Below are 9,745 nucleotides of genomic sequence, written 5' to 3' on the forward strand. Positions count from 1 at the left end.
AGCCTCGTTTTCCTAGGCTAGAGTCCCATTTGTGGAATTGGTGGATTTAGAGGAATAAATTTTCACATTTCCCAGATTAAGAAATTATTATTTTTAAAATATTTTTTGTATTTTTTTTATTGAATAGAGACTGAGACTGTGCGAGTGGGGGAGGGGCAGAGAGAGAGGGAGAGAGAATCCCAAGCAGGCTCTGCGCCAGCGGCTCGAGGGCTCGAACCCATGAAACTGCGAGATCATAACCTGAGCCAAAACCAAGAGTGGGACGTGTAACCGACTGAGCCACCCAGGTGCCCCAAGAAACTACTTTTGAAATGCCCTGATGACCCTCAACTTCTTTCCAGTCTAATTTTTTGCTTTGAAGTCTCCAAACCGTCCCTCAAGCCTGCCCTCCTGAATACACCTCCCTCGTTTGTGTCTGTGCATAAGTAACGAGCAGACACGTTCACGTCTTAACCTCCTGCAGCATGGCTTCATCCCTGCCCTTCCACCGAGCCACACGCTGTCACCGGTCATGGGTGCTCACGGGCCGGCGGTCTTTTCTTGGCCCATCCCCTCCCGTGTGGTGGCCGTGTTGGGTCTTGTTGGCTGTATCCCTCTTAACATGCTGGAGGTGGTGCATCGAGCGCGTGTGGACCCTCAGAGCCTTACACCGGGCCCGGCACCCGAGAACCTTGGAGGAAAGTGTACGGAATGAAAACTCCCTGCTTCTGGAACCCTGTGCTTTCTGTGCTTCCTGACCGCATCTTCCGTACCTTACTGCCCGGGCTCCTGTCGCCGCCCTTCTTGCCTTTCTGTGGTCTTCTTTGGCCGCTTAGCAGTGGTGTGCAGCATCCCGGAAAGTACCTGCAGCCGTTGTTTTCTTTGCTGATTGGAAAAGTAGAAGTTCCTTCACCTGTGACTGAGTTAGTCAGACACAACCTATACCTTGTTCTTCCAGCTAAAACTTGTTTCTTTTTTTTTTAATAAATTTTTAAAAAATGTTTATTTTTGAGAGAGAGACAGAGTGTGAGCAGGGCAGGGGCGGGGAGGGCGCAGAGAGAGAGGGAGACACAGACTCTGAGGCAGGCTCCAGGCTCTCAGCACAGAGCCCGACGCGGGGCTTGAACTCCGAACTGCGAGATCATGACCTGAGCCGAAGTCGGATGCTTAACCCAGGCGCCCCACCCATTTCTTTAACCTGAGGAGAAATTTGTGTTCAGAAGCCAGCAATCTCCACGCAGTAAACCACCTGTCTGTCAGAGTTCATCCTCCGGCTGTGTTTCCTCTGTGATGGGGATGGGGTACGACTCCTGAAACTGAGGTTTCATGTGTGCTTTCCCTTGTATTTAGAAGAAGAGATGTGATCTGGACGGTTTGTGGATTATCTGGGATTAGGAAGTGTGGTCTTTGTGTTTCTTTTGGTGATGACAGCTCTGGGAATTTTAAAATGTTTCTCAAGTTCTGCGGATCAGAGATGAGCCTAGGGGAACATCCCTGGCCTGTTTTGTGATGCTTCCACTGTTCTTCGTGTCCCCAGTTGCACTCTGGAAGGGAAGAGCGTTGAAAACAGAGGACCTCACGAGTTGAGAGAGGCCCCGTTGTAAACCTGAGCTGTAGGTCTAGGTGTGATGGGCCAGAAGGAGATTGGCTCTACCGCCACCTAGTGAAGGAGAGAACCCCAGGAGCGACGCGCAGGACACCGTCCTCCTGGGGCTCGCCGGGGGCCTTGTGCGCCGCCCCCCATGAGGCTGTTAGCTCCCCAGACGCTTTTGTCAGATGCCCGGGTGTACAGTGGTGTCTTGAAACAAACTCCCTCCTCACTGTTACTCACGATTCGCAAGCCAGAAGCGTTGCGGTTTGAGGAAGAGCATGCTTCCCCATCCCTGTTCGAGGACCTTTCCCTCCCCGTTTGGTTGAACCGATATGAAGCCCCCTCTCTGTGTCGCGGTTTTTCTCAACACTCCTTAATGTTTTCCTGCCCCGTGCTCTGCTGATGTGATCTTTTTAGCGTACGGTCTCTGTCTGTACTGGAAGGAACGGTGACGGCGTCTCAGTGTCTCTGATCCGTGATCCGCGATCGGTGCCTCTGCCAAGAGTGGTTGGAGGGGCGAACTAGCATTTGGCGTGGCAAAATACCAGCACTCTTCCTTCCCTGAAGATGTTGCTGTCCCCTGTGGTCTCGTTTTCATCCACCCCTGTTCCCTGTGAGGCCAGAGTGCCCGAGCAGACGTGTGACCAGAGTGCCGGCACCTGTCTGTAGCAGCCAAGTGACTTCTGGCTGTGGCTCTGGCTTCTGCCTTTAGTAGCTCTGTATGTCCGCACGACCCGGACACCAGGGCTTCCAGGCTTCTGCGCGGGGGAAGCTGAGCTTTGAGCTTCCAGTTTCTATATGTAAAATAGAACGTCTGACTGTCTGGTTCAGTTTGCACTTGCAGTGCAATTGTCTCATTATTTCTAATTAAGAACTACAGGAAGATAGTGATTCAAATGCAGTCCCACATCTAAGGGAACTTGAAATACCCTGCTTTTAGCCCCTCTTCCTCCACTTTTTCCCAGTAATTAAAAAAGTGCCCTTTGGTTGACCACGTGCCATACCACAAATGGCTTTCCTCTGAAATCGTGCGTGTGCCCCATTTTAAAAATATATTCTACCCAGGAGCTAAAGACGGCAAAGACAGGATTTAATACTCGGCTAGCTTCAAGTGAATGTGTGAAAAACAGGTAATACCTGTGGATTGCTTTGAGACTTTTGAGATAACATGCTTTGTAAGTAGAGACCGGTGATAAAGTGTGTTAGATAAATGTCCCCTCGCTTATACTTAGTAAGGACATGCTTTTTATCTTTCTCCTTCTTAAGGAACTTTTTCTCTTGACAGTTTTCCTTTCAACCTTGGTTTACACAGATTTTGTGCTGCGGCTCATTATGACATTGGACTGTTTCCCATAAGGAATTCGATCATTATCCGTTAGGGACCTCTTTTTTAAAAATACTTCTAAATTTATTTATTTTCTGCTGTGAGGTATACATGCTCTTCTGGTAAATAAGTCTGAGGTAAGGTATTGATAAGAGACTGGAGAAGAGCATTACATTTATTATATCCTTAATGAAGGAGCTCCAGAATATCCTTAATAAATACTGGTGAACTCATGACTGCATTTATCCATCTCTGGTTCTCCAAGGAATAATGGGAAGGGCCACAGCTACAATAACTCTGCATAACCATCATTGACTCTGACTCTATTGATTGTGATTAACCAAGATGTATGGAAAACAGTTTTAAGTGTGTAGAGCATGTATCTCGTAAGGTCCATTAAGATGTTCATTATTTTTCAATTGATGCGTCTTAAGCTGCACTTGATGTCTACAGTAGTGCTTTTCCACGGAAAGACTGCACTGTGGGATTGAGTTCATTTTGTTAATTGCATAATCCAATACAGTCATGTTTCATAGAAAACAGTAAATACTCTTGATCTCATTGATTTGTACTCTTTGGTTATTACTAAATAAACCATGGGGCATGAGAATAGTCCTTAAAGCTTCTACAGGTTAAGGGAAAAAATGTTTCCTGAAATGTGGGACCTCTGCCAAATTGCTTTGTAGGCTTTAAACCACTTCTGCCTTCTGAGTTTAAGTCGGTAGATTGATTCATTCAACATTTACTAAGCACGTATGAATACTCCAGACACCTCCCTTGCTCCCCGGCTGGCAAGGGACACGGCCCAGGCGGCCACAGAACAACCAGGGAGACGTGAGGGGAGGCCGAGAGCAGGGCGCCCACCATAGTACACTGGGGAGAGGCACCTCGTCCGGGCCCGGAGTCAGGCCGGCTTTCTCTGGGACGTGACTTCTCAGCCGAGTCTGGAAGGATGAGTGGGAGCGGGGGGGTAGAGTTTTGTCTGGGGCAGGGATGCGAATGAGTTCCCTACGTGTTGCCACTCCTCAGTCCCACACCTGCGATGGGCATTAGTAATCCATCGCAGCATTTGTGATGGCGTTCAGCTTCAGGATCCTTCTCCACACCGGGCTGTAGGCAGCCGCTACCAGCTTCCCGGATTTGACACACAAATGCAAACATTTGCATTCCTGGCCTGAGGCCTCGTAGCAAGGCTCCTTTTGGCTGCCACGAGTATTGACCAGAAGAGAACCGTGACTTCGCTTTGGGGATGGTTGTATGCGTGTGGCTCTGTCGAGGGTGCGGTTCTGTCGGCCGTTCTGTACGTCCTCCCACGTCCCCCGTGGAGCGTGTGTGGGAGGCTCCATGCGCCCACCCGGCCTCACGCTCCTTGCCAGCACAGGGAGTCTTTTTGTTGGCTGCCTCCCTTCCGGTTAGAGATGGTGGTGGGGTTGGTGGCTTAGGTTCAGGAGCTGTATCCTGCAAGCCTGAGTCCCAATACTGAAAACGATAAAGGACATATGTTGTATTTGAGTGGGGATGGTTCTGGAAAGCCGTATTTGTTTGAAGACACTGTCCTGTGAGGAGGCAGCCTGGCTCGTTGGCTAAGCAGCAGTTGGAGAATAGCCTGGGGACCTGTTTTGATCCCAGCTGTGCCACTAAAATGTTTTTTGTGACCTTGGGTGAGTCACTTAACCTTACTTACAGCATTCTTAAATCAAAACGACCCCCCCCCCCCTTGTCATGAAGAGCCTGGGGGAAAAAGTGTTTTTAGCAAATGCTTTCCAGGCACCTGGAAGCAGTGTAAACACCCCCTTTCCTCTCTGCTGCCCCCCCCCCCCTTTGGATATTTATACAAGAAGAAAGGCTAAAGTTGGGTTGTTGTTTGTTTTTTTTTTAACTGCACAGCATTTCTTCTTTTCCTTCGGGTCTCTTAGTCCAAATGAGTAGTCCGTTTGGTGGAAACTTACTAGTTAATGGAAGCTCTTCGGTGGTAAATCATCGAAAATTGGCAATTGCTCTGGCGAGCGGAGCTTGAGAGAGGCTCTATTCCCATTCTTTCAACAAAAAAATCAGCTGTGGTCTCTGACCTATTTATTTGGAGGTAACCTTGCCAAGCGTAAAAGAGATTGAGAGAGCATACAGTGTCACTGGTCCGTGCCATGCGCTGGGACATCCTCCCTTATTTTGAAAAGCCTTCCTTCTCCTTCAGTTTTTCTTTAGTGCTCTTACATCAGCTAATATATTAGTTGCAGTTGTACTTTGCACAGACACTAATTAGAGAGCCATCAACATTGGGGTCCAAAGGCTTACCGACAATGCAACTGTCATAGTGCCGTCTTAATTGGTTGAGTGTAATTGTCATTAGGCAGCGATAAAGACATCTGGAGCTCTGGAGAAAAATCAGCTTTTTTTCCTGCCTCCCTTCGATATCTGTTCTTGCTTCTCCTGGCCAATGCTGCTAAGCACTTTTAGATCACATTTAGGGCTTGGTCCATTTCCCTCTGCTCCAACCGGTGTTGTACCCTCATGAAGCTGTCTGTTTCTTGAGCACGAGTTCGTTAGCATGGAGTCTGATCTCCTTGGCTGTGGCTGCTTGCACTTGCATTAGCCTGGCTCTGAGTCATCCCCCAGCACCTCCTGAAACGGTATTTATTCTCTGTTCGTTCTGCTCAAAAAGGAGACATACGGTCTTTTATATTTTGCAGCAAAACATTTATGCTATTGGGGCACCTGGGTGGTGCAGTCAGTCGATCGTCCAACTCTTGTTTTTGGCTCAGGTCATGATCTCAGGGTCATGGGATTGAGCCCTCTTTGGGCTCTGAGATGGCTGGAGCCTGCTTAAGATTGATATATTCTCTCTCTCTCTCTCTCTCTCTCTCTGTGACCCTCTCCCTGGCTCACATGCTCTCTCTGAAATTAAAATTAAGTTATAAAAAGAAAAAAACATTGATCTATTCTCATGCTCTTTGGACATGAAGAATGAAGTTGATTTAAATGGATATCTATGAAAATGTTCTTCTTTACCAAAATAATTTAGCTTATCCTGTGTTTTTATAGATAACTTTAATCAGTTTGGAAGTAAATGCAGGGAATTTAATACCTATCAGTGTGTGTGTTCTGAGTGTGTCACTGACCATCAGCAGAAGGTGGGCAGTAGGAGTAGAAGGAGGTGCCACTCAAACCAGTCAGGTTGTTCCTTGTGGACACCCTCTTTCAGTCACTGTTTACTGTTTACCCGTGTGTAAGCCACTGTGATGGAGATAACAGCATTGATATCTCGCCTTCTCAGGGACTTGACAGTGAAGTTGAGACCTGGAATGTAACTGTGAATGCCGTTTCTTCAGGTACAGGGCGTGCTAGTTGAGTCAGAAAAGGCTTCCTGGGGGAGGAGGGCATCTGCTGGACACTGAGGGGTTGGTAGGCTTGGGCTAGGTCAGAGGTTCTCCATGTTGCCTAAACATTGGAAACACTGATGGCCTGGTTCCACTCGGAGAGAGTTTGATTTTAACTGGTCTGTGTGTGCTTCAGGCATCAGGAGTTTGGAAAGCATCCCAGGTGATTCTCGTGTTCAGCCAGCACTGGGACCCCCCCGGGCTGGGTTGTCAGGAGGGAGAACACCCCAGAAAAGTGGACAGTTGAACAGAGATGCAGAGGCAAGAGTATGTGGAAGCCAGGAATGGCGGACTTGGCTGGAGGCTGGTTCATGCTAAGGAAGAGCAGAACAGGAGACTGGGTGGAAGCTAGTTTGGGGAGGGTTCTCTGTGCGAGGCCCAGTGATGAAGCCGTCAAGGCCTGAGGAGCTAGTGAGCTTCCTCAGTGTCCAGTGCTATTCTGGCCTGACTCTTCTAGTTGTTGGACTCACAGCTGTGAGTAAGGTCCAGCCCCTGCCCTGAGAAGCAGGCTTGTAGGTTCTTGGGGAGATGAGCAGACACACACACACACACGCATGCACGCACGTACACACACTCACACTTGCCATGAGAAAAAAGTCTAGGTTGCTGTCATCTGGGCTAGATCACGGGGGGACTTGGGCTAGTGTTGAGGTGAAGGGAGGGAGGGAGAATGAGTATTCATGTCATCAAGTACTTTTGAGAGCTTGGCTTGTGCAGGGTTGACTTTGGGGGAGGCTCAAACTAAGGGGCTGTGAGGTGCCGAGAGGTTTGGACCGGAGTGGCATCCCTGGGAAGGGAAGGGAGAGGACGTGGCCCCTGAACGCAGAGGGCAGTGTGTGGTGGGCGGCAGAGAGGGTATGGAGGAGCTGCCTGGTTTTGCACCAGTGATGGGACTAGTGTGGTCACCGAGGAAAGGAAGGAGTTTAGCCACAGGCTGGTTTGTGGGAAACTGAAGCCTTTCAAGGAGCACATGCATTTAATTCTAGACACATGGCATCTCAGGGTGAGTGGGACATTTTTTGTGGAGGACAGGCCCATCAGGACCCTCCACGTATTAATAGAGCGCTCTTGGTGGGGCCCTGCGTGCCCTCCCTCTCCTCCTCCTGGGAGCTGAGCGGGGGCATCTGGTTGTATTTCCCAGCTTGCTGCTGGGTGTGGTCCAGCAGTTTTTCATGGTTTTGTGGTTTTGCCTCCAAACTATATGTGTAAAGGGACCTTGGGGCTGGAGCTCAGGCCGCTGAAACTCAGCGAGCTCTCCTGTGGCCCCTGGCGGGGTGCACCTGTGAGACTGTGGGTGTGGGCCAGCGTACTGGTCGCCAATGGACAGGAAGCACACCTCCCAAGCACACCTCGCCCTGAAAGCCCTTCGTTCTCTGACTACCGCGTTCCCTTTCCGTGTCTCCCAGTCCCCTTCTCTGTACTTCTGGGGGCGTCACCACCCTTCTCTCTTTTCTTTTTTTTAATCTTTTTTAATGTTTATTTATTATTGAGAGACAGAGCATGAGCAGGGGAAGGGCAGAGAGAGAGGGAGACACAGAATCCGAAGCAGGCTCCAAGCTGTCAGCACAGAGCCCGACGCGGGGCTCGAACCCACAAACCACGAGATCATGACTTGAACCAAAGTCGGACGTTTAACCAACTGAGCCACCCGTGTGCCCCGCCCTTCTGTCTTTTCTGAAATGGCTCCTAACTTCCACATGGAATGTAACCTGGAGAATCTCATCATGCACAGTCTAGACAGTCAAACACGTTATCTCTGTTGAGTGTTGCGATAGCTAAGCGAGTGGCCTCTGTCCAGGGAACGCCGGAGTTGTTGTCAGGGATGTCGTGGTGAGCCTGGTAGATCTGGCACAGTGGTGTGTGTTCTTGTGTAGGGTTCCTCATTAGGAGGGGTGATTTGGAATACTGCCCGGAAGACCTGGGAGCCAGCGGCCGTGCTTTGGCCGCGGGGATATCAATATCCGCCCTTGCTTGCTTATCGCCAGGCTTAACGACACTCGTGGAGTGAACGTTCCTATTTACTGGAGGATCAGTGGTCCTGCAGAGTTCCCCGAGTCCGATTTTAGAAAGCACGTCTCTCCTGTTGGCCCTTTACACCACATGTACACTCCCCAGGCACTGTCCTGCAGGGGGAGAACCGGATCTCCAACGGAGGGACTTTGTGTGACAGAATCACCTTTGAATTACATGATATGTGTGTTTACTGTCAGTAGTTTGAGGGAAATCCTGCTACGTTCAGTAAACGAAGCACTCCTCTATCAGAGTGCTCTTAGTTTGTTTATTGAGAAATCTCCCATGAGAAATTGATCTGTAACGACTTCACAGATCTATCATGTGATTTCAGTAGTTAAGTAAATCTCAGAGATTGTCTTGTTTGAGTGTTTATACTTTTAATGTCAGATCCAAGAAACCCTGAAGGACCTACAGCCTCAGGAGGACTGAACCTGCTTAAACTTGCCTGCCTGTCTTTGTGTTTGCGGGGGTGCATCATTAGACTCTTAAAGCATTTCTAACACACCTCCTCACAGTCGCCGTACATGATGAATCGAACCCTCTGTGGCAGATGTAAGGAACTTGGTGTAAATACCTCGATGGCAGGCACACCACCTCATCTGGTCACTCTGTTATCCTCGTATCTGTGGGGCCTGATGTCTGAGCAGCTTCTGGCCCTGCCTTGGCTTTGATGGAGAGAGTCATTTGTTGGAGTGGCAGTAGTAATAGGAGAGAGTGAGTGCTCCTATTTTCTAAGTGGGCAAAACCGGGGAGCGTCATGCATTCGGGCAAGAGCTTTTCATGAGAAAGCAGCATTGTCTGGCTGCTAAAGGCAAGATTTAATTGTTTCAGCAAATCAATTAGTCTTTGGGGACTTTAATCAGTCAAATCTGATGCATGGATGAGGCATTAGAAAGCTCGAGCCTGTAAGACCATTAGTCCTTAGCATCTCTCTGTCTTGAGTGTATATGTGTAAACAAACACTGGGACTTCTACAAATTCCTGCTAGCCATCCCTTTGCTGGGAGAATGCAGGGTAGCAGACTCGTTACGATAGCGTAAAGGAGATCTCGACACCCAGTGTGGTAGTGTGGCGTTCTCATTGAACCGTCACCATTGTGCTGTGAGAACGCGAACCGTGTTGACAGCCTTCTGTCGTCTGCTTGACATTTTCTCCTGTTGGAGTCACTCATCTAAACAACGTGGCAGGAGTGGTTCTACACCGACCAGATCCTCTTCCTCTGTTGTTTTAAGGCTCTCCCCATTTTCCCCACCACAGCCCTGCTCTCCAGTCCCCATTTGGACCCAGGTGTGCCCTTCTTTTCCAGATATACATCAGGGGACGTAAGGGTGTGGGACACCCGCACCTGGGACTACACAGCCCCTTTCCTGGACTCAGAGTATGAGGAGGACGAGCCTGGAATGCAGCCATATGTCTCCTTTGTGAGGATAAACAGCTCGCTGGCGGTAGCGGCTTATGAGGATG

The 9,745-nt window shown here is 49.3% G+C and overlaps 1 protein-coding gene across 2 annotated transcripts in view; it reads left to right on the plus strand.

Annotated features, from left to right (window-relative positions):
• FBXW8 (F-box and WD repeat domain containing 8) overlaps positions 1 to 9,745 on the plus strand; it is a 119,217-nt gene that overhangs the window by 39,476 nt on the left and 69,996 nt on the right. For both annotated transcript variants that reach the window (XR_003415507.2, XM_015068585.3), the window contains exon 5: positions 9,588 to 9,745. Coding sequence is in view for 1 of the 2 variants with exons in the window: in XM_015068585.3 (XP_014924071.3) it covers positions 9,588 to 9,745 (158 nt within the window). In the remaining variant the exon portion in view is untranslated. The remainder of the gene's footprint in view (positions 1 to 9,587) is intronic.

The sequence above is a fragment of the Acinonyx jubatus genome, chromosome D3, assembly GCF_027475565.1.
Source record: "Acinonyx jubatus isolate Ajub_Pintada_27869175 chromosome D3, VMU_Ajub_asm_v1.0, whole genome shotgun sequence".
NCBI lineage: Eukaryota > Metazoa > Chordata > Mammalia > Carnivora > Felidae > Acinonyx > Acinonyx jubatus.